This window comes from Melanotaenia boesemani, chromosome 10 (assembly GCF_017639745.1).
Source record: "Melanotaenia boesemani isolate fMelBoe1 chromosome 10, fMelBoe1.pri, whole genome shotgun sequence".
Lineage (NCBI taxonomy): Eukaryota > Metazoa > Chordata > Actinopteri > Atheriniformes > Melanotaeniidae > Melanotaenia > Melanotaenia boesemani.
In genome coordinates, this window is record NC_055691.1 from 12,741,400 (window position 1) to 12,765,399 (window position 24,000).

A 24,000-nucleotide genomic window follows, 5' to 3' on the forward strand; every position below is an offset into this window, starting at 1 on the left:
GACAAAAACATCCTTCAACACTCCGTGACCCGGGTTCATTCCTTCACGTGGTGTCTGCCATACGATAAAAGCAGCACGGTCCAGCTGATGTGCTACACAGGTCCATCTAAAGGACGCATCTGTCCCTAAAAACTTCTGTCCTTAACCTCCTCCCAGCATCCTCACCAAGGTTGACCGGTTCTTTTAAACATGGACGGAACATGTCCCATGAGATCTGATTGGTCAGGAGGTGAAGCTTTTATACTCACTGATCTCTGATCCAGAACAGAACCTGCTCTGGGGCAGGTTAGCGTTCAGTGTAAGTTACCATGGTGATTAACCCGGTAAGAGGTCAGGCTACTGGTAGCCCCCGGGTACACCCCGAAGTTACCTGGTTAAGAGAAAATCCAGCTTTGTCGTACAGGCCTCTGGTTGTTTAGACCAGGGATGTCCACATACATACAGAGGCGGTTCTAGGGTCTGTTGGGGCCCCAGGCAAAATTTCATAAGGGGCCACTGCAACCGGCATTCATCTCACAACATGTTAACAGGCTCTTCAAGGCTTCGTGGTTATAGAGGTAAAAATGCAAGCTTGGGACGTCCTTCAGCTCAGAGACAGATGGACATGTGCAACACAGAGACAAACCTCTACATCAGGGGTGTTCAACCTGCTGCTCCGGAGCAGCAAGTGGCCCTCTGGACCTTCCACAATGGCTCTTTATACATGGCTAAACATGCTAAAGAACAACTATTGTTTTTAAATATAGATATAATAACAAATGCAGGTTTTAATGGAATAATTAGACTGAATTTCCACAACATAATGACACTAAAAGTACCAGGAATAATTTTTTCATCTATTTTCTTGTCATTAGGTTGGAAACTATAGGCTTTTTTTTCTTTTTTAACATCATATTCCACAAATATCTACATCCCATAGAAGAACGTCTGTCTAAGTTTCATGTTTTCCTTTATTTTAAAACCTAAAAATAGAAATAAAAATATTGTTCTTCAAAAGTGACAACAAATTTCCTATATAGCAGATATTTATCATAAATTATAAGCTGTCTTTTTTCAAAAGGTCTGTTAACATCTGCGTCTCTAAAGGAGTTTTAATTAGCTGGCTGAGGGAAAATGGCTGCTGGTCTACATGCTGCAGCTCAGAGGCAGGTGTGCAACGCAGATTCCAAGATCTACCTGAAGCAAAATTACCTTCAGGTCCTCGTAGGTGTCGGCCGTGAGCTTGGTGCTGTTCATGTTCAGGCTGCACAGACTCTTCATGGCTGAAAGAAAACGAGCTGTTAACGGCACCGATTTATTCATCTGCTCGGACGTCAGTGTGTGTGGAGTGTTTTCTTACAGCTGAGAGACAGCAAACCAGCATCCGTCACAGGAGTCTCACACAGGTTGAGGACCTGAAGGCAGGCCAGATGCTCGGATAACAACCTCAGTCCTGCATCTCCAAACTAGACAGGAAGCAGACGGGGAGACATTAGAGGCGCTGCAGAGCAGACTGGTGGCTTTCAGCCGGTTGGGGGCGGCGTACCTGTGTGGACCAGAGGTTGAGCTGTTTGAGTGAAGGCAGCTTGATGAGCTGTTCAGCACAGGCACTGGTGACGTTGGTGAAGGCCAGGCTCAGGTTCTCCAAGTTCCCAAAAGAGCCTGAACTCAGCAGGCGAGCTAGATCTGCATCCTACAGCAGAGAGGAGGCCACAGAGGCGGTCAGATGAAAGATTTTTACCATTGATGTTTTCCAGGACAGAGAGGCAGCAGGGTGGTCTCACCGTGGACTTGGAAGGTAGAGTCAGCCGGGTGGGGCCTCCTTTCCTTTGCTGAGGAGACAGGGAAAAAAAGCAAAGATGGCGTCTGAATGGAAGGCCTTGCAGGACTCTTTTCAGACACTAGGTGGTGCAGGTGAGCAGCAGCAGGGTGCTGGTTGAAAATCCCAACTTTACATGTTAACTACCAGCTTGGCTTTTACTGCTTCATGTTTACATGTTTTTTTTTTATAAAGAAATTAAGTCTTTGTGAGAAAGGTATGTGAAGATACTTCACTGGTAATGTTTTATAAGTTTTTCTACATTTCAAAGCCAAATTCACCAACATCATTACTGCACTAAAGAAGAAATCCAGGTGTCTAAAATTTACAACCCAAGTCCAAAAACGTTTCTTCTCTGTGTAAAATGTAAATAACCAGAATCCCATCAAGTCCAATTTTATCCCCAGTAGAAGATCAACAACATGTCAGAGGATGAAACTGAGACATTTCACCATGTGGTGGAAAATATGAGCTGATAGTGAATCTGATGGCAGCAACACATCTGTAAAAAGTATTTCCAGGGCAATGTTCAGCACAGTGTAAAAAGTTGTTTCAGGGTGATGTTCGGCATGGTGTAACAGCCCCTGTTCTTCTAACAACTGCCTAGAAACCTCTGGGAAGTGAGGAGACCTGTTGCTGGAGTTTTAGGAGGGGAATGTTGTCCCATTCTGGTCTGATACAGGATTCTAGCTGCTCTATGGTTCTGGACCTTGGTTGCTGGATTTCTGCTTCCATGATGCTCCAGATGTTGTGTACTGGTGAAATGTCTGGACTGCAGGCAGGCCAGTTCAGCAGCCAGACTCTTCTCCTGTGAAGCCATGCATGATGGATGCACCATTGTCTTGCTGAACCACAAGGCCTTCCCTGAAAGAGATGTTGTCTGGATGGGAGCTGATGTTGCTCTGAAACCTCCATGTACTTTTCAGCATTGATGGAGCTTCACAGATGTGGAAGCTGCTCACGCCATAGGCACAAATGCAGCGCCATACCATCAGAGATGCAGCTTTTCACCTGTCCACTGATAACAAGCTGGATGCTCCTTCTCCTCTTTAGTCTGCAGGACACGTCGTCCATCTTTCCAGGAACTAGTTCACATTTTCATCCAGGTTTCCACTTTGCCTCTGGCCATTTTAAATGAGCTTTGGTCCAGAGAAGACAGCACTGGTTCTGGATCCTGTTCACAACTGGGTTCTTCAGAAACCACTGTCTGTGTTTAGATCTGTGTTTATTTACATTAACCAGTTTCAGAGCTGAAGGAACAAACTCATTTTTCTGGTTTAGGTGTGAAGCTTAAACTTTCTGAGATTAAAACAGTTTTACTTTTATCTCGTTTTTCAGAGGGTCCAACTCTGGTTTAAAAGTCTAAACTTTGCATCTTCATATGTGCAGCAGGTCATGTGACTCCAAACGGGAATCTGGCGGTAATGAGAAGGTGCTGACTGGGTTTTCTGCAGAGGCATCCCCTCTGCAGCGTGTTGCCTTCAGGCCCCGCAGGACATTCCGGGTGTTTGGGCGGCGACTCACCAGCTCTTTCAGCTCTCGCTGGCGGTCGCAGAGCTGCTCGTACATCCGAAATCCCGTCTGTGTGCTCTCCAGGGTGGAGATGATCTGCAGCTGAGTGTCTTTGTTCTCGATGATGTTGTACTCCAGCATCAGACACAGGATCTGGAAACAGGACAGAATCAGCTGCAGCCACGTCTGCTTTTCATTCTCCTGATGAACAGACCATGGACACATCTCCCACTGTTCTTCTCAGGCGCCTCTGTGAGCGCTTTATAACCAGGAACTTTAACCTTAGCTTTAATCTGAGTATTTTCCAGAATTTATTCTCTGGTCCAAGTCTGGACAAAAAATTCCTCTTAAAACCATCTTAAAGAAGAAACCGGAAAATTCTACTTGATTTAAATGTTTGCAATAAACAAAATTATTTGTTGTTTAAATGAATCAGCTTTAAAGAAAAACAAAACTTTAACTCAGAAAAACTCGTCCCAGAACAACAACAACAAAATTAAATATATAAAGCGATTGATTTCCTTTCCTGCAGGGGCCCAGCCTCTGGATAATAAAGTGTATACAGAGTAGGACTGAGGACACACACCTCCACCATGGTCTGGTTCCCTCTGAGGGCCAGCAGCATGCAGGGGCCCAGCTTGTTCTCAGCCAGAGACAGCAGGAACTTCTTGGTTTTGTAGCAGGAGCCCATCAGGATGTGAACCTGCACCAGAAGAAGCAGAAGGTGTCAGAGCATCAGCGACCCCGTGTGGCCCTCACTGTGTCCAGGAACCCACCATACTCGCGAACAGCTCCCCATCGTCATCACAGGCCACGCCCCCTGGACTGTAGAGCTGGAACCAGCCGTCTTTACCTGAGCGTACGCTGAGGAGGCAAGAGTGCACCTGGAGACCACACACACACACACAGGTTTGAGTTCCTCTCTTTCTACATTAATCTGCAGCACACACACAAACACACACTCACCTCCTGCCTCGGGTCCTCTGCAAACCTCTGAATGACGTACTTCAGCTCCCTGGTTGTAAACACAAACAAAAACGTCAGCGGGTTTAACCCCACCTTCATCGCTGGAGAGCGGATGGAGGTGACGGAGGTACTTACTTTGTGAACTTGGCATGAGCCAGAGCTCTGCAGGGAGGGAAAAGAGAGCAAACACACCATGATCAGCATCGTTGACACCACTGAGCTGAGATCAGACATGTTCTTTATCAGTCCCACACAAATCCACCTTTATTCTAATAAAAAACATTCAAATGCACTCAGACAGGAAGGCAATCAGCTCTGGTTCCAGCCAGCGTCTACAGAACCGCATCTCTGACCACGCAACGCTCCAGTAGCAGAAGACCACACCGGGTGCCTCCTGTCAGCTAAGAACAGGAAACCGAGGCTACAATTTACACAGACTCACCAACACTGGACAACAGAAGATGGAGAAATGTTGCTGGTCTGATGAGTCGCCATTTCAGCACCACATTCGAATGCTAGGCTCAGAGCCTGGTGGAAACATCATGAAAACATGGATCCATCCTGCCTTGGATCAATGCTTCAGGCTGCTGCTGGTGTAATGGTGTGGGAATATTTTCTTTGCCCACTTTTGGCCCCTTAGTACCAACATGGCCTGGTTTAAACAGTTTGGATCCAACATCATCATTCAGCAAATAGCTAAACTCCCACTTCAGTCAGTCAGTTTTCAGTGTGACGACTGAGGAAATGATGGATAAAAGGTTCATACAGCATCCCAGTGTGGCGGCTAGGCTCCATCACTCCTCACCTGCTGGACACATGGGAGGCGAGGTCGCTCCTTATGCTCTGGACGCACGGGAGGCGTCAAACCGGCCCACACAAGGTTTGCACCCGACAGCAGCAATATGTAGCATGAACGTCTAAGGCCAATCACATGGGTTGTATGTGAACTAGCTCGCAGGGCTAGAATAGTCTGTTTCAGTCCAGCTAACATCCTGCACCCTTGTGTTGCAGGTCCAGCAACTCGCCACATGGAGTTGAGGACGATGAGATGATGCTCACCTCATTCTAATCATTATTTACTGATGTGTTTTGTAACTGTGACCAAACAAATCCAAAGCTCAGATCTGAGAGCCAGTCTTCTGATTCAGTGGTCCTAAAAATCTGAACACGAGGCAATGCAACTGCATCAGACCCAGAATTTGGTCCAAAAACCCCACAAGGAGACTAAAAGAGACAACACATTAAAAGACCGAAACAGAGCCAACACCAGGGAAGAGGCCCTGAATGACGATGAAGTCCACACAAGCCGCCGGTCTCTGGTCAGAGAAGGCTGTTTCTGCTTCACAATGAACTCTATGTTACCTGTTCGGTGATAAACAAAGTGTTTTGTTACCAGTAAGTAGTGGTAATGAGTTAGTGGGAGCTGAAGTGGCTCGGTCCACCTGGAGCTGCAGGTGAGTGTTGTTGCCGTTCCTAATGACGCCTGCAGCATCCACAAGGCAACGGTGGCACAGGTGAGAAGCAGGTGCGTCCCAGAGAAACAAGAAAACGTTAACCAGTGCGCTCAAAAACAGCAGCCTCTCGGGGGGACAGCCCCCCCGGTAGGCAAGGCACCTGCGTCAGCCGAGGGGCCCCAACAGGTTAGAAACAAAAATAAAGATGACGGGAGATTTGGCCCTCCGTGGTCACACACGTCTTCCTCATTTCTACAGTTCATTAAAAACATTCTGAGTTCAACCATCATCCAAACTGCTCAGAAGAGTGTGTTACCATGGTGATGGGTGAATACTTACTCCTTGGGGAAGGGGATGGGCTGCAGCAGGCTGGCCAGAGCAGGTCTCCAGTCATCGTAGTCCGACCTGAAAGATAGAAAACAAAGGAATGAGGAGAAAAGCACCTGCAAAACAAAAGCAGCTGCAAGGTGATGGCGCCATGACACACACACAGATGATGCATCACAAGCTCCGCCCACCTCGTGTTACCCGAGTTTAGTAACTCCGGCTCTATTACAATCCTACAAACCCACAAACTGTCACTCTCAAGCCACCCGGCTGGATTATGGTGATGTAACCTCCACTTCCACGCCCTTATCAGCCCTGAGGCTGGTGCGCCTCGTCCAGTCTGGGCAGCAGCTTCCAGGTCCTCCACTAACTGGGACCCACCCACAGGTTGATGCTCTAACAGGGCAGATGACCTGGTTATGATCCAACAGCCACAGACTCCTGGTTTTATTAGTCTTACAGCTTTAGAGCAACACAGATCTGCAGAAGGAGCCTTTCTGAATCAGAAAAACCTCCTTCTGATGTAGCAGCTGTGTGAAAGTTGATGCAACATGGGAAAAAATTAGGGATTTATTTAGCTCACTATAGTTTAGAACCACTTAAAAGTGAGCTGCAAGAGACAGAAACCTCCAGAAAAGCACAAAGCAACACATGGACGTTATCTGGTCACAGATTCATGGAGCTGGACTGAAACTAAGTACCACAACTTTTACAAGAGAGATTGCTAGGTTCTTCTCAGTCAGGTCCTCATCCCCCATGAGGAAGTCAGAAAGTTTGATTTAACGCTTATTCTTCACCCCGCTGGCATGCTGTGTGAAGAGCACTTTAAATTGTCGTGTAGATGAAATGAAGTAAAAATAAAAGAGCAAAGCTGGAAAAGAACCAACAAGCTGCAAATCAGTGGGAAGCTGACCTGGAAAAGTGGGATGTGAGGGTGAGATCTGGAAGCGTTTCATGTCTGTGTTTGTGTGGAGCAGACGTGAACTCACAGCATCTTGAGGATGAGAGCGAAGCAGCCCAGCACTCGGTCCGCCTGCGCCGGCAGCTGGATGGACAGCGTGTTGACGGCCGGGCTGACCAGCAGACAGTCGATCAGGTTGGGCTCGCTGTCGCCCCCCGCTGGCCCGGGCTTCCGCTTGCCGTTGGCCGAGTTGTTGTTCCGCTCCAGCTCCACCAGGATCTCGCTGGAGTTGACGATGGAGGGCGGAGGAGAGAGTGGCAGGGAGGGCGGTGGCGTGGAGATGGGGATGGCTGGGTTTGTCTGGGCGGGCGGAGAAGGACTGGGGCTGGTGGAGATGGGGAGGAGGGTGGCAGGAGGCGGCGCCGGGGGCTCTGGACGCAGCAGGCGGAGCGGCATCGGGGGCTTACGCTCATTCTGCTGCTGGCAGCCGTTCCTGATCTCCTTCAGACTCGGCGAGTTGTCCCGACTGAGGAGGGAGATGGAGAAGCATCAGAGGTTGGAACATAAAAACATCTGATAGAGAGGAAGAGGGAGGGATGGAGGAGGAGAGCCAGGGGGATGGGTTGAAACAGTTCCCCTGGCTGGTGGAGGAAGATGAAGCAGGTTTCCTCCAACTACGAACTTTCTGTCTTCATATCCAAACAAAGACCTGATGAAAGAGGTCAGATGTGGATCAGACAAACACCATCAGGTGAAGGCTGGTAGAACTGGTCCAGTCCCAGCTCCTCCGGTTCTCTCTCCCCACACTGGAAATGTTTCTGGAACCTTCATCCAGATATTTGACCTCATTTTTCCTCCTTTTTCATTCTACAATTGAATATTTTTATTCTCTTTTCCTAACTTATTAACACACCTGAAATACTAAATATGCTGTTTGATGAGTTTTTAATTATTTTTCTAATCAATCAAAAACATATTTCCAAATTATTATTTTTATATACATTTTAAATAAATAAATGTACATTTAAATAAAAAATATCTGATATCTTTTCATTGAAAAAAATCTATCATTGTGTTTAAATACATTTAAAATATATATAACATTTTTTACTTTCAAGTATTCTAAAAAATGCTTTAAAAAATTAAAGACTACATAATAAAAAATATATTATATAGATAATAAATAATTATAAAAAATATTTTTTTGCCTTATTAACAGGAGATTTAAAACAATAATTGCCTCAAAGGGAACTTTGGAGTTTTCTCCGTAATTAACATAATCATGTTAAGTATTTAATTATTTTGCAGTTATTGTTATTTGTTAATTGCTTGTGTATTTCTGCAGCGCTGTGGGACGCTGCACATTAGTTTCAGGCTATAAATGGCATAATGTGGTCTGATGACCTGCCTTCCTGGTAACAACTGCAAATGACTGCTTGTACCATTTCCTCATATTAGTACTGCAAGATGTGGGAAATTACCAGCCACGAGATGGTCTAATCAATGGAAACATGGAGGCAAACAACAGCGTGAGCTTCTCTCGCAGCAGCCTTAAAAACAAACAGCTAACAGTGATGAAGGCGAAGCTTAAACCTGAAAGACTCCACTTCAAACCAACGTCAGTAACGGCTTCCTGCAGCTACAACTCAAAAAATAAAGATAAAACAGCCAAGTTTTATATAAGGAATGTGTTTGTAGGCAGATGAAGTGACGCAGAAGCGACACGGTGCACGGAAACCAAAGCTGGTGATGCCGAGAGTCGGCACATCGTGTCCTGGTGGGGAGAAAAATAAGTACATCAAGTTCTGGTGTGTTTGTGTGAGACTGACCTGTTGATGAACTCCTCATAACAGGAGTAAATGGCGGCGAGACACACGGCTACCAGGTTGGGCAGGACACGGGGGTGAGGGCACTGCCCTGTTGGACCGTGCATGCTGCAACACACACATGACCAGGTTAGAAGGAGGTCTGAAGCTTAAGCACAACATTGATGCTGCAGTATGGCCTGTTTATAGATAGTGACAGACAACGCCCTGCATGCACACTCCGACCTTCCCGGCAACGTCTCGCATGCACACTCCGACCATCCCGGCAACGTCCCGCATGCACACTCCGACCGTCCCGGCAATGTCCGACATGCACACTCCGACCGTCCCGGCAACGTCTCGCATGCACACTCCGACCGCCCCGGCAACATCTCATATGCACACTCCGACCGTCCTGGCAACGTCCCGCATGCACACTCCAACCGTCCAGGCAACATCTCATATGCACACTCCGACCGTCCTGGCAACGTCCCGCATGCACACTCCAACCGTCCAGGCAACATCTCGTATGCACAATCTGACAGTCCCGGCAACGTCCCGCATGCACACTCTGAAGGTCCCGGCAATATCTCATATGCACAATCTGACCATCCCAGCAACGTCCCACATGCACATTCCGACCGTCCCGGCAACATCCTGCATGCACACTCCGACCGTCCCGGCAACATCCCACATGCACACACATCCATCAGGCCGATAGACTCACCTGTGTACGAACTTCTTCACAACCTCCATCCCACCGTTCAACTCATTCAGAGCCAGGATGTACTCCTGAGTGAAGAGACGCAGTCGAGGGCACTTCCCAAAGTCCTGCCAGAGAGAAACAGAAGCAGCAGTGAGCCGATGTCCACCGAGGACTGAAGCTGAGGAATTTAACTGCTAAATGGGTCTTTATAGTGACTAAAACACCCCATAGATGATGCCTCCAATCTGCTGCTCTGCATGATCTCTATACAATGTCTTTATATCACTGAAGGGCCAAAATGAGCTGTTGTATACGTATTAAGACAAAACAGCAGCATTTCCTCACATTCATCTACCGATAAACAGCTGTTGAAAATATGTCTGTGGACTTTAAATGCTCGGCCACGTCATTCATGGATTAATAATGTGTTTGACTGCCGCAGAAGCTTCAGTTTTAGCCCATCTCCCTGCTAATGCTTATGCTCTAATCCAGCTGTCACTAACATGCTAGTTGAGGAACCACCCACTCCGGCCCTCAGGACTGGAGTTCCTGTGTTAGCTGTTAGCTTATCCAGTGCCAGTGGCAGTGTCTCCTAGCCAGTTGATGCAGTCTAAACCAGTGGGTCACCAGTTTAGAGAAGTTAGATGTTAGCCAGTCCAGGGCTAACACACGTCTGGGACAATGGAGTCAACAAGGAGCTTCTTGACCAGAAAGAAGCACCAAGGTAGACTGAGTTGCCAAGAGTGTAGATCTACCATTGACCCGATCAGGATCCTGCAGTAAGTGTGTAACTGCTGCAGGGTACTCTGGAGTCTTTAGGCTCTTTAACTGGACCATACATCTAAAGTGTTTCAGGATATTTTGAGGAAGCTTGAATTTAGTCAAATGAGTTGACGTCAATGATTGTTAGGTAGATGATCCAACCTCCTGTAATATAATGTCCTCTGGCTGGAAGCTGATTTTAATAAAACACATTTAAACAAGAGATTATTTTTCCATTAATTTAGATTTTTTTTTAAAATATCATTAAAAACTGTTGGTTCAGATCCTGTTGCATAGTTGTGTTTGCAGAAATCCTGTTCTAGACGAGGCCGACAACCTCAGCTGTGAGATGAAAGGAGCATAGAAGCAAATGTACTGGCTTCAGTCTGCCTCTCGCTTCGTTCTGTGGAGTCAGTCGCTCTTACCATGTTGTGTTTGAGGATTCTCTGGACCACAGGGGTGAAGACTTCAATCACGACCATGGAGCGTGGCCGTTCCCGACAGTGCTGCAACAAACACGTGGAGAAACTTTAAAACTCTAAAAACTCCAGAAGCTGCATGTTGAGTGCTGCTCGGTCCTCGCCTCACCTTACAGAAGAACTCGCACAGGTCAGGAGGTGGGTGGTTGTTTTCCAGGAGAGGAGCGATGGCCTGCACACACACACACACAAATATTTCCATATCCTATCTTTTATTTACCCAGGCTGGGAGGTGCTGCAGGAGGCTTGTAAAAACACAAACATCCTAACTCCTCTCTGCACCAAGCTGTCCGGCTCAGCTCAGCAACCACAGCGAGGGTGTCCACCCACGAAAACACACAAATGTACGAAAATAAAAGAGACGGGGTCAAAATTCTTCAGCTTAAAGAGCCAAACAGCGAGACCCAAGGATACTAATGATTAACGAAGAAAACTCACCACGATGATGTTCTCATGATCCTGAGCACTGAGGTTTGAGTTCTGTAGGCAAGAAGGAAAAAACAGTAAAGTTACAGAAAGAAACGGCCGAAGATGCTGCAGGAAGAAAACATTGCAATATTTAGTTAACGTGTGAGAGAATGGCACGCTAAAACCACCTCTGGAAAACCGATGCAAGAACATGTGCATGAACGTAAAGCTAAAGCTGGCTGTGGAGTTTCACTCAGTAGCGGGACCGAACGGCTCAGAGAGGCGTCACACTCACCTAACCCTAACCTAACCCTAACCCCGCCACATTGCCACCAGGACAGCAGCGTCAGAGCCAACACGAAGACGGGACCAGAAACATCTGGAGACTTTCAACACAAATTACAGAAGGGCCCGGGTTGGTGATGCCTTCAGGTTCTCATGGAAGAAAGACATCATCCTGCACCCAGCAGGCTACGGTGGGCCACAGCTTTCTGAGGTAATTACACCAGTTCAGACTCAAAGAGACTCAGAGAATAAATTCATTATTGATCTTTTTGAGCCGAGCTGGCATGCTCCTACATCTACTGCAGAGGGGTTCCACGAATCTTCTTTCTGCTGTACATTAGCCAGATGTTTGCAGGTGTTAGTGAATCTGGGGGGTGGCAAAGAGTCTGGAGCTCCTTTCCTTGTCATGGCTGCCTGTCAGACAACCGAGCGCCTTCTCAGTAAGGGGAGGAACATGAGTAATGGGTATGACGCTACCTCCGCCAGCAGGGTGGAGATGATGTGCAGCGGAGCCTGGTGGATGGACTCGTCCTGCAGAGGAGACGTCAGAGCCATGTCCACCAGCGCTCGGATCTCCTTCAGAACCACGTCCCAGCGACTCGGGTTGTTCAGGACCTTACGGTACTTGTAGATCTTTTTCTGTAGGAGACACAGCGTGGTGATTAACGGGCCCCTGAAGGCCACTCTGAGAACGAGTTCTTGTCGACAGTGAAAACAATCCGGGTAGCTGAACATTCAACTACCAGGACACAATTCTGCAACACAGCGTGGGTTCATTAAAGACAACAGAACGGTTACCTTCCACTGCAGGGAGTGGAACCACTGGTCCCTCAGGTAGCTGTTTGCAGCCTGAAACAAAAACACACAACAGAAACCTGGTTACATCACATAAATACATTTTCATTGGCTAAAAGGTTTCACCAAGTAAAAACATTTAGTTCATTGAAACACGTTGACTTCAAACGGCCAAACTATATTCCTGTTTGTTTGTTTGTTTTTTTTGTTTACACAGAAAATTTTATTTTGCTTCAAAAGCTGCAGGGTGATAAAAATAAAACACAAAACAATCAGATCCAATCAAAACCTTACTGGTACAAGATTTTTTATACAAGACAATTAAAATAAAAATACAGTAAATCCACTGGAAGGTAAAACCGATGGAGTTTTATCAAAAACTTTATGAACAGACTGAAGCAAAAACAACAACATGCTGCTGGTCTGGAGGTTCTTTTGAGGAACTTTAAAAACTCAACTACTTCCTGTGAAGAACCCAACAGTCTGATATGATGCTCAGCTTCACCTGGTGGAGACAACACCTGCTTCACCATCACCACATAGCTGCTGCAACTCTCCATCCTCCTGGCTGAGAAACAACCAATCACAGGCCAGACGAGTAAGACACACCTCACGCCGTCAGTCACATGAAGGATCTGTTCAACTGCTTCCACATTTAATCGAGGTGCAGTGAAAACTTTATCCTTTCACTATGAACAACACTGGCAGTCACATGTTGCACGGGATCTGGATCCAGATCTAGATCCTCAAAGAAAGTCTGACAGAAAATGACCAAAAACAGCTAAAAAATGCTAAATGTCCAAAATCCAATCAGCAAGAAAAACTCAGAGATCCAAAATTTCACAAACATTCACAACATGGCCACAACTGCACATAAATAACTCCATGGAAGCAGAAATAATTCCAAAGTGAATTCCCAGAAAAAGATGCTGAACAGAGACTAGACACCAGCACAGATCCAAAATATGACATAGGGACACAAAATGACAACGAAATGCAGCTTAACATGGAACTAAACACACACAAGAGACTCCTCAAGGAAATACAAAAAACATGAAAGATAAAGTAAACAAACAAACAAAAAAGACACACACAAAAAAAAGTATTCCCAGAAGAGAAAATAGGTCCACAAGGAAAACCACCCCCAAGCAAAAGCAAATCTACCAGAAGCACAATCTGAAGACAGAAAACCAGCAAACAAAACTCTTTTCTTCATCATCAGCCGCTCTGAGCGGTCGACCGCGAGGATGCACCACCACTGCGAAGACGGACCGCCACCGCAAAGACAGAACATCGCCATGAAGACGGACCACTGGCACCGTGAGGACAAACCACCACCACAAGAATGGACCACCATCACGAAGACAGACCACCACAGTGAGGACGGACCACCACCGTGATGCTAAATGAGACCTCCACGCTCAGAATCCTGACTCCATCAGGATCACTGGGATCACCTGGGGCCAGTATTTCATACATAATCCATCAGGATTAATCCAGGTGGACTGGGTTTTAAGCAGATCCCATCCACAGTTGGGTATTTCAGACCAGATTAATCCATTGATCCATTGATTCTCCAGTATCAGCTGGAACAATTCCATGTGAAGTCTGGGAGCGCTCACCACCAATAATACCAAGAAATCACATCAGTAAGTTCTCCCCACTTCTTTGGCTTGTTCCCAGCTGGTGGCTTTTCTGACTCAGAAAGGTCCTCTGTTGTTTGAGGTTTGAGGTTTTTCCACCGCAGCTTCACGCCCCATGGCCTTTACCTGTAGGGTTACCACGGCTTGTCTGTCTTTATAAAAAGAAATCCATCACTGCAAAAAATAACTGTCTTGAATGAGGTAACTGACACAATATTAGTTGAATAATTATCATGTCAGCTGATCTTTAAGTGGGTTGGCATAACATTGCCAATGAACAAGCAGTACACTACTTACAATAAGGAAAAACAACTTATATACTAAGGAAAAAACACTGAAGTGGAGACAAACTAAAAACAAAAACCATATGAATTAGGATATAAACTAATTGTTCCTTACTTCTAGACTAGTCCAAACCTGCTTCAAGTCAAGATAAATTCTTAAATTTAGTTTTAAGACCAAAAGAATTCCAAGGATTTACATGTTGGGTTCTACCTGCCCAAATCGCATTCCTTACGTTCGTGCACAGCTTTGTCCAGGTCCCCTGAAGTTTCCGAAGAGCACCTGATTGACACCAATGCCCTCTAGAAGTACGTTTCTACTGCTGAAAAATTGCCTCCTTTTGTCCTGGTTGCCATGATGTTTGAAACACACTTACTAAAATAAACTTTGTATAGGCCTTCTATACGATCAAGGCTAGTTAAAAACAGGTGTAATAGCACAGGTTTTATGATTACCCTGAGCAACGTGGTTTCAGTTGTGCATGAGGTACAGCATCGCAGGAGACCATACAACATCCAAATCTACTTCAGCAGTACGCCGACGGCAAACTGTATGTAAGGTTTTGATTCAGGAGGGATGATATTTCATTCCTGTGCAATGTTCTTCACCCTCATCTGCAATGAAGAACCACGAGAGTCATGCCTTTACAGCAGAAGGACAGGTGCTGACTGCTTGGCGTTTCTTTGCCTGTGGCTCATTTTATGTAGTAATTGCAGATGGACAGTGGGATGTGTGGTGCATGCAGTGGCATCAGCACGCTTCAGGATGCTGAGCAGCTATGTAAAATACCCTGAAAGTGATGGGGAAATGTCAGACATGCAAGAGAAGGTTCTTGTCCGTGGCCAGAATGCCCAGCATTATCGGTGTGACTGACTGCACATACAGATTCAGGCCCCACATGAGAGAGAGTGGGAATATGTCAACAGTAAGGGGCACCACAGTGTTAATGTGCAGCTGATTGGGAAAGCTGACCTCCAAATCACCAACTGTGCCGTTAGATGGCCACATTCAGTACACGATTCCCACATTTTGAGAGAATGCCACATACACTGGAGATTCCCAGACCTTGTACCAGACGGCATACCTCTTGGTGACAGTGGATGCCCCCTGCTCCGTTGGCTGACGACACCATTTGCAAATGTGACCAATGATTCTCAACTTTGCTATAGTGTAGGCCACAGCTCAACAAGTGGAACTGAGTGCATCAAAGGTGTGCTTAAACATAGATTTGCCACCTTAAACTACCTTGGTGGTGAACCCAAAAAAGCCTGCAAGAGAATGCATGCTTGTACTGTGCTGCACAATCTAGCTAAGACACGAAGAGTTTCACTTTACGAAGCCAGGGAGATTTACCACCAGTCCTAGAAGGTCCAAATCTGCCACCACCTCCATTTTCTGGTTTTCTCCTTTATTTAGTGTAAACTTGATGTGAAGGCTTGTTATTTTGGTTCAAGTAAAACTTGTTTATTTCCAATATTTATGTATATTTTATTTGTGTGTTTGTGTATATTGTGTACATATTTTCATTGTTACACAAAACAGTAAAGACCTCTTTTAAGACACAGTCTTAATGTAATTTGCATCAAACCACCTAAAAGAAAGGTCAATATGTTACAGCATGAATAATAGTTCCCTTGTCAGACCGCTGAAACATGCAGCCAGTAAGTCCACAACCATCTTGGTTCGCAAATATAAAATAAGGCAGTTGTCTTTAAGCGGAAGGAACCTGAGTTAACACTGACTACATGCAGCAGTAAACTTTTTCATGACTTTATTTTATACCTTGAAGGTAGGGTTAGGGCGTTGTGTTGTAGTTTCTCTTCCGCGGTTGCCACACAAATTCAACGAGGATCCAGAAATCCAGAAACACATAACCACAAACTGACCAATCAGAAGGGAGTACTTCAGATTTTCACGCTGCAAAAAGGGGTGCACGTCAGGCCTGGAACAGGTGTCCGTTGAGCCTTTAATACCCTCTGCAAAGCATACGTTTGTGATGCCGTAACCAACCCTACACAAGTATAAATACAGCTTCGGTCTCTGTTAGCTAGGAGTGAGACGCTGTGCGTGGATTACCTGCAGCAGGACGGTGTCTCCAGGGAAACTGAGCTGGACGCAGTACTTGGGAGCGTTGTCCCAGGAGAGGAGCTGCAGGTCCTCTATGGAGCTGTAGGACAATGACGTTTCCATGTAACCCGTGGGCTGGAGACAAAACAGAAAGTAAGAGGACATTAGTTTACAGTTCATGCTGCATATGTAAACAGAACTGAAGGAAAAGTAGGCTTTTATTTTTACTGGCAGTCAGGTAGAAAGACAAAAAGAAACATATCCTGGGCTAACCTGCCCTGAGCAAACAGCCAGCCAAACACAAGCCCCACATTCAGCCTATCGAATATCAGCTGTGCTTTCTTTGATGTAGTTACACGTGAACAGCCACTGAACGCATAAACAAAGCAGAAAATCCATTTAGCCAAAGCCATTAATCTCTCAGACTGGCAGACATCATGTAGAAGACAGCTAGTCGAAGAAGTTTCGCGGCAGCTAGCTGAATAGCTTCACAGCAGCAAGCTGGAGAAGCTTTACGGCAGCTACCGGAGAAGCTTCACAGCAGCAAGCTGGAGAAGCTTTACGGCAGCTAGCTGAGCTGCTGACTAACAGGCCACAACCTGTTTGCTCGTCTCAGAGTAATTACAGAAACGCTGACAGATGACCACAAGTTTCCGGACTCAGAACTGTTTGAGAGAATCAACCAGACATAAATAACCAAAGCACAGAAAAAGCCACATGGGAACCAAAGTTTGTCCTCCAAACTGTAGAAGGAGTGAAAAAATAATTGTTTATGCAGCTGTGCTGTAAGAATAGAAACAGCAGTAAATGAATCAGCAGTAATTGCTCAGAAATCAGCGTCATCAAATAATTTGGGTCTAATTATTGTTGATGGGAGATTAATGGTATGTCCACACAAATGTCCCGAGCAGACCCGTCTGCAGGGCCTTGTGATTAGGCCTTTCACTTCCCTTGAGGCCCTTTTCAGTCAGAAAACGAGAGATTTTCCTCCAGCTCTGACACACAGCTGGAGGTCATGACAAGTTCTTCAGAAAACCTATTTCACAAATCCCTGAAAGCGTGTTACGTAACGGAGTGGTATGTCATTGGTAGATAAACACAGATGCTCGATGGGGCTCGCTCCTCTGAGGGAAGAATGATACCAAGAAAAAGAGAAAATCCAGCAGAGATAATAGAAGATAAACAGAACAAGTGTAAACAAGTGGATGTGCTACGGCAAGCTGTAAGGGAGTGTGTATACAAAGAAATCAAACATTTGTACGGCTGCAGGCACACACACTTCTTCCAGCTTAGAGGAAGGAGTGAGGAGAATGAAGAGCTAATGATGAGTCAGAGCGAAACTGGCCAACTTTCATAAAGGAACTTCAGCTGAGCTGCACCGACATTTAAAACATTTTACATATTCAGATAAAATCCGGTTTCAGTTTGCAGAAAAATACTGACGTCTCAAACCAAAGAAGCTCCTGAAAGTAGTCATATCTACCCGACAGCATCCCAGTTACAAGCCGGAAAATCTTCTTGTTTTATTTTTGGTTTTTGTTTGTTTTTTTCATTAAAACTTTAAAATAAAATACTTTAAAAATAAAAAAAAACTTCCCCAGCGAACGTGCTAGCTATTATTAGCTAGTTACTTCAACTGGTCTTGAAGGCTCACATAAATTTTATTTGTACCCAGCTAGGGCCCAACACGGCCTGCAGGCCTGCTTTAACTGCACCGCCTCCGTCTCTTCTTCCTCTCTGCTGCTTCCATACAGATAACAGTGTCAGTATTTACATGGAAGCAGCAGCAGAGGACGGCCGGCGTCCCTCCGTAGAAGAGTTCAGCATACAGGTGCTTCTCCATCCATCTCTCCCTCCCTCCTCCCCCAAGCTGAAGAACAAACATGTTATTCCTTCATGTACACCTCCCTCTGCAGCTGATGGACAGAGCCGGCTCCTCTGTCATAAACACACACACACATAAACACACAAAATCCCTGTTGTGGAACTGCACACAGGATTTTCATTACGGACGACATCTATGGCAAATATTGGTTCTAGGAGAGATGTCTTATTCTGTGGCAGAGTAGACGTCAGCATCTATCTGGACAACGCTGCAGGTTTCTGTGCTGCACTCCACGGTGAGAAAGAAGAGCAGAACATGAAGCTGAAGGAGGGGGAGATAAACGCAGAGCAGATCTGAGACTGACAGAAGGGATAACCAGCCCAGGTTACCATAGATACAACATCCTGCACAGGAGCAAGCACTGCCTGCATCCCTCTCCCCGCCTCTCACATCTCTTGTCCCCCCCATTCTTTTCAATTCTTCTCTGCTTCCAATCCTCCCTTTTTTTTCTTATTACATCTCTTTCTGCTCTGCTTTCATCGTGGAGGAGGCTCCAGCTCCTCTTCTCTTCTGTCCTCTGTGCTGTGTTGCCATGGAAACAAGAGGATGGAGATGTATGTTATGTTTTTTTTGTTGTTGTTTTTCACTGAAAGAAGAAGAGAGCAGCGTTGGTGAGAAAAGAAAAAACAAAGGACAGGCGCCGAAATCAAAGCCTGACACGTGAACTGTGTTTTGGTGCAAAATAACCATTGTTGCTGATGGAACGTCAGCGTCTGGCGTTCGTCTGGGACACGTGAAACACGAACGGCTGAAATTGTTGCCTACAGGAAAACAGTCAGGTGCTGAAGACGAGGAGAAAACAGCCACAAACATCCACATTAGTTATTATTTAATAAAATAATAAACTTCTTGTTCCTGTGCATCTCTACTGTGTTGGCAAAGGAGCATCTCTAAAAATTCATGCGGTCTCATTTGGGTAATTTTTTTAATTGTTTTATGATTTGGTGTTTTGATAAGAGCTGGTATGACCCAGATGTGTAAACGTCACATCAACTCCATAACACATCATGAGGCATTCACTGACTGGAAGCACATCTCTAGACACTCAGAGGGAAAGAATAAGAAAGAGAAACCACAGCGACGAGGGGTCCGGAGGCTGAGTGAGAAAACACCAAACAGATGTTCGGCTGAAAAGTTCAGGCAGCCGTTTTATAGGTCAGTCCATTGCAGAGCAAACACACCTGCAGCGACCGGCAGGAGCGTTCAAGTGGATCATTAACTATTAAATGAGATGTGAGGCAGAACTCATCCGTCCTTTTACTGGACAGGGTCTGGTTTACGAAACCTCTGCTGTGTCTCGGAGCTTCTGTGTTTTGGTTTGCATCAGACAGGAAAGTGAGCTCAGACTGCCTGCTGCTGCAGACCACAGGAGGATTTAAAGCCATTGCAACACATTTCTTCCTGTTCCTGTCATCCTTCCACATCCTGCTACAGCGCTTTATATTTACCAATAAGAGTTGTTCCTGGGTGAAGGACACGCGGCGAGGCGCTGTGTTTGCTCAGAGTCTCTGGCTCGCTCGCTGGGACTAGCAGATCCATCACACGCTAACATAAACATGTCACATGCTCTGTTTAGGGACGCGGTCACGGCACAGAACTCGTGCAAAGCTGCAGGACTCGAAGAGCCACTTCCCTCCACCACGAGCGGCTCTACTTCTCTGTTTGTAAAGGAACGAGTCAGCTGCTGCTGGGAAGGAAGGCGTGAAGTTAAAAACACGCTGCTGACCTGCAGCTGAGTCTGTGGCTCCACACAGCTGATGCTTTCTCTGAAAACACCACTCCACTGAGCCTTCACTCAGGAAATCACAAACAAATCCAATCAAGACCTGAAGCTGGTGGACTGCTGGAGAAGATACAACCAGGTCATGTCAGCAGATATGCAGCAAATGCAAGAATTTCTCACACTCCAGGAAAGAAGAACTTCAGCGTGGGGCCATGTTAGCCATGAGGCTAATTATCAGCTGTTGTCTGAAGGTCATTTTTATCGACTTTATTTGCCCAGCTGGATCAGCCTGTTTTAGGGACACAGCGTAAAATGAGACTGAGGTGTCCCATCTTTTATGCTAGATAAAAATGAGAAGTCCATGAATTCATGTTTGGTGGATTATTCCAATAAATCTTCTACTGTAAGAATGTCTGTTTATTTCCTTTTAAATGGCACCACATTAGAAAAGGAAGATGCATCTGTGGGATGAGCAGAGTTGGGTATGTGGGTCGTGTCCATGAAACACTGCCAAGTTTTAACCGATCTGGAAAGGACCTGTTACATTCAGCAGCTTCAAGCTGGCTTACCATCCTGAAGCATATCAGTCTGATTTCAGCATTAGAGCTGTTACGCTGGCCTGTCAGCAGGTCTGGAAAGCTGTGGAGACTTGCAGCAGGTTGTGGCAGCTGCAGGAAGTGCTGCTGGAAGTTGCTGCTGCTACAATTTGAGCTGCTGTCTGTCGCCAGCTGAGGATCAGCAGGTAAAGAAGTCCAGTGTTACTTTTACACCCCTCAGAAGCACAAATCTGTCCCATTGCAGGAATATTTTCTTAAAAGCTCTGTAAAAGCCTAAAAGCCTGAAACTAGTAAATCTATATCAAATAACAGGTTAACATCTATACATATGTGGTGGTTGGCCTGGTTTCTATGCCTGGAAGGCAAAGACCCACCTTTTTGCATCTGAAGGGAGGGAGCGGTGAGGTTTTTAAAAACAGTATAGGTGGTTTTTTTCATCCCAACAAACCCACTACCTCAATGCTAAAAACCTAACTGTTGTTCTGTAGTAAACATTTGTTAAACCGTATGAGGTCGTTAAACAAGTTTCAGTCAAGAGAAAAACAAAACAAAGATCCTGGAAAACTCTAATCAGTTCCTTGGCTTTGTTATTATCTTTCCAAACAAAAAGTGGAATGTGATCAATACATGTGCAAAAACCTGATAAAAAAGTACATTAGAACAACATTAGAGTAACATAAGAACGTTATTAAAATGACATTAGAACAAAACTAAAACATCTGAATGACAATGAACTGACATCAGAATGACAAAAAAATTACATCCAAACGACATTAAACTAATATCAGTATGATATTTAAACAGCAAAATTAAAATGAGATTAGAATGACATTTAATCAGAACTACAATAAAACATCCAAACGACATTACTGAAATAAGAACAATATTAAAATTACATTAGAACAACATTAAACTGACATCAGTACAACATTAAACTGACATATTAAAACAGAAGAACAAAATTATAACAAGGTTATAACATTTAAACATGAGAACTACAATAAAACATCAGAACAATGTTAAACAACATCCGAACATTAAACTGACATAAGAAAAATATTAAAATGACATTAAAACAAGACTATAAACTAAATTAACATTACAACTGCAATGAAAATCAAAACGACATTAAAATGGCATTAGAACATCATTAAACTGACATCAGTATGATATTAAACTGACATCAGAATGACATTAAACGTCATCCAAACAACATTAAACTGATATAAGATATAACTGATATAAGAATGAAATAAAAATTAAATTAGAACATTAGAATGGAATTTTAAGGACATTAAAACATCAGAACTACAATGAACATCACAACAACATTAAACTGACATCAGAACGACATTAAACTGACATCAGAACGACATTAAACTGACATCAGAACGACATTAAACTGACATCAGAACGACATTAAACTGACATCAGAAGGACATTAAACTGACATCAGAACGACATTAAACTGACATCAGAAGGACATTAAACTGATATCAGAACGACATTAAACTGACATCAGAACGACATTAAACTGACATCAGAAGGACATTAAACTGATATCAGAACGACATTAAACTGACATCAGAAGGACATTAAATTGACATCAGAACGACATTAAACTGACATCAGAAGGACATTAAACTGATATCAGAACGACATTAAACTGACATCAGAACGACATTAAACTGACATCAGAAGGACATTAAACTGATATCAGAACGACATTAAACTGACATCAGAAGGACATTAAATTGACATCAGAACGACATTAAACTGACATCAGAAGGACATTAAACTGACATCAGAACAACACTAAACTGACATCAGAAGGACATTAAACTGACGTCAGAACGACATTAAACTGACATCAGAACGACATTAAACTGACATCAGAACGACATTAAACTGACATCAGAAGGACATTAAACTGATATCAGAACGACATTAAACTGACATCAGAAGGACATTAAATTGACATCAGAACGACATTAAACTGACATCAGAAGGACATTAAACTGACATCAGAAGGACATTAAACTGACATCAGAACGACATTAAACTGACATCAGAACGACATTAAACTGACATCAGAAGGGCATTAAACTGACATCAGAAGGACATTAAACTGACATCAGAACGACACTAAACTGACATCAGAAGGACATTAAACTGACATCAGAAGGACATTAAACTGACATCAGAGCGACATTAAACTGACATCAGAACGACATTAAACTGACATCAGAAGGACATTAAACTGACATCAGAACGACATTAAACTGACATCAGAAGGACATTAAACTGACATCAGTACAACATTAAACTGACATCAGAACTACATTACATTGCAATCAGAACTGTATCAAAGATGCAGTCACTAAAAAACATGATGGAATCTCCACCTGGAGGTTTGTTGTGATTTTTTTATTCAGTATAAACCTTTTGTTAACAGCTGAATGTTCTGACTTTCTAAAATGAAGATGAGGAAAACATGTAATCATGAACCCAAAAATAAATAACTAAACCAAAACATCACTTTTCTTTGTTTAATCTCATGTGGATCTGTGTAGAGATGCATCATCATCATCATCATCCTGTAAACTGAGCTCAGCATTACCAGCTGAACATCTCCTGTACAGGTAAGGACCTCAATCTCCTGGTCCTTGAACATTATTTGGTTTCATATTTTGCAGTATGTATGCAGTGGTGTGCACAACATACTTTCTCATGTGCACCATATTCTTTCTAATCTGCTACACTGTATTGTGCACTATTCTGATTTTGTCAAATTTAGGGAATAGTGGAAATCTGACATTGACAGTTGCCTGCGGCAACTAAACTTTTCTGGGCAAGCAGAAAGTTTCATGCAGCTGTTTCATCAATGAAATATGATTCATTAACTCATTTTTCTGTCGCATTGCTGTTAGCTGTCCATTAGCCATCAAAGCTACTTTGTACTAATTCTGTCAACCAATTACAGACTGTCTTCACAGCTTGTGGACCAATCAGACTCTGTTGTTTTCATAGGAATTTAAGATGCATAATTTGACAGTTTGCAAAAAAAAAAAAAAAAAAAAAAAAAAAAAAAGCTGCCGAGTGAAACAAGGAGTTGGCCACAAAAACTTTCCCTGTGTCGGCTCCAACCAGTAATTCCCAAAGAAAGCAGGCATGGAACCGAGTCTAAAGTTCAGTGACTCATCAGCTTAAGGATCCTGAACCAAGCCGAATCCACCAAGGTTGGAGCTTCTGACCAGAAACCACATACTTTATCAGAATAATGAGAGAGTGTGCCACAGGCAGCCACTGAGAGCCAGCTGAGATTTCCAGATGGTGACCTGTGGCTTCCTATGATCCGTTTCTGGTTCCCACATGATACCAGAGCCTAAACGCCTTTGTCATTTCCAGCTCGGCTCCTCCCTCCTCCTCTGGATTAATGAGCTCCTCTGAACCACAACTTGACCTCTGACCTCTGCCTCCATGTTAAACACTTGTTTATGATCTTTTATCGTCTGCATGAGATTTATGTTCATCTCATTCCAGCAACAGCAGCTTTTTTAAAATGACTCATCTTCTTCCACTTTATCTGAAGTGGACCGGACAAAGCTGAAGACTAGACAGAAATTCTGACCCCTCATGAGCATT

General features: G+C 44.4%; 1 protein-coding gene across 3 annotated transcripts in view; it reads right to left on the minus strand.

Annotated features, from left to right (window-relative positions):
- Window positions 1-24,000, minus strand: part of LOC121646927 (c-Maf inducing protein) — a 38,065-nt gene that overhangs the window by 5,729 nt on the left and 8,336 nt on the right. For all 3 annotated transcript variants that reach the window (XR_006011731.1, XM_041996055.1, XM_041996054.1), the window contains 19 exons: window positions 16,200-16,325; window positions 12,202-12,252; window positions 11,881-12,042; window positions 11,149-11,190; window positions 10,820-10,882; window positions 10,657-10,737; window positions 9,491-9,594; window positions 8,788-8,892; window positions 7,047-7,484; window positions 6,070-6,135; window positions 4,412-4,438; window positions 4,277-4,325; window positions 4,087-4,194; window positions 3,897-4,013; window positions 3,323-3,463; window positions 1,764-1,811; window positions 1,526-1,672; window positions 1,340-1,445; window positions 1,192-1,262 (listed from right to left, as the gene is read on the minus strand). Coding sequence is in view for 2 of the 3 variants with exons in the window: in XM_041996055.1 (XP_041851989.1) it covers window positions 1,192-1,262; window positions 1,340-1,445; window positions 1,526-1,672; window positions 1,764-1,811; window positions 3,323-3,463; window positions 3,897-4,013; window positions 4,087-4,194; window positions 4,277-4,325; window positions 4,412-4,438; window positions 6,070-6,135; window positions 7,047-7,484; window positions 8,788-8,892; window positions 9,491-9,594; window positions 10,657-10,737; window positions 10,820-10,882; window positions 11,149-11,190; window positions 11,881-12,042; window positions 12,202-12,252; window positions 16,200-16,325 (2,052 nt within the window). In the remaining variant the exon portion in view is untranslated. The remainder of the gene's footprint in view (window positions 1-1,191; window positions 1,263-1,339; window positions 1,446-1,525; window positions 1,673-1,763; window positions 1,812-3,322; window positions 3,464-3,896; window positions 4,014-4,086; window positions 4,195-4,276; window positions 4,326-4,411; window positions 4,439-6,069; window positions 6,136-7,046; window positions 7,485-8,787; window positions 8,893-9,490; window positions 9,595-10,656; window positions 10,738-10,819; window positions 10,883-11,148; window positions 11,191-11,880; window positions 12,043-12,201; window positions 12,253-16,199; window positions 16,326-24,000) is intronic.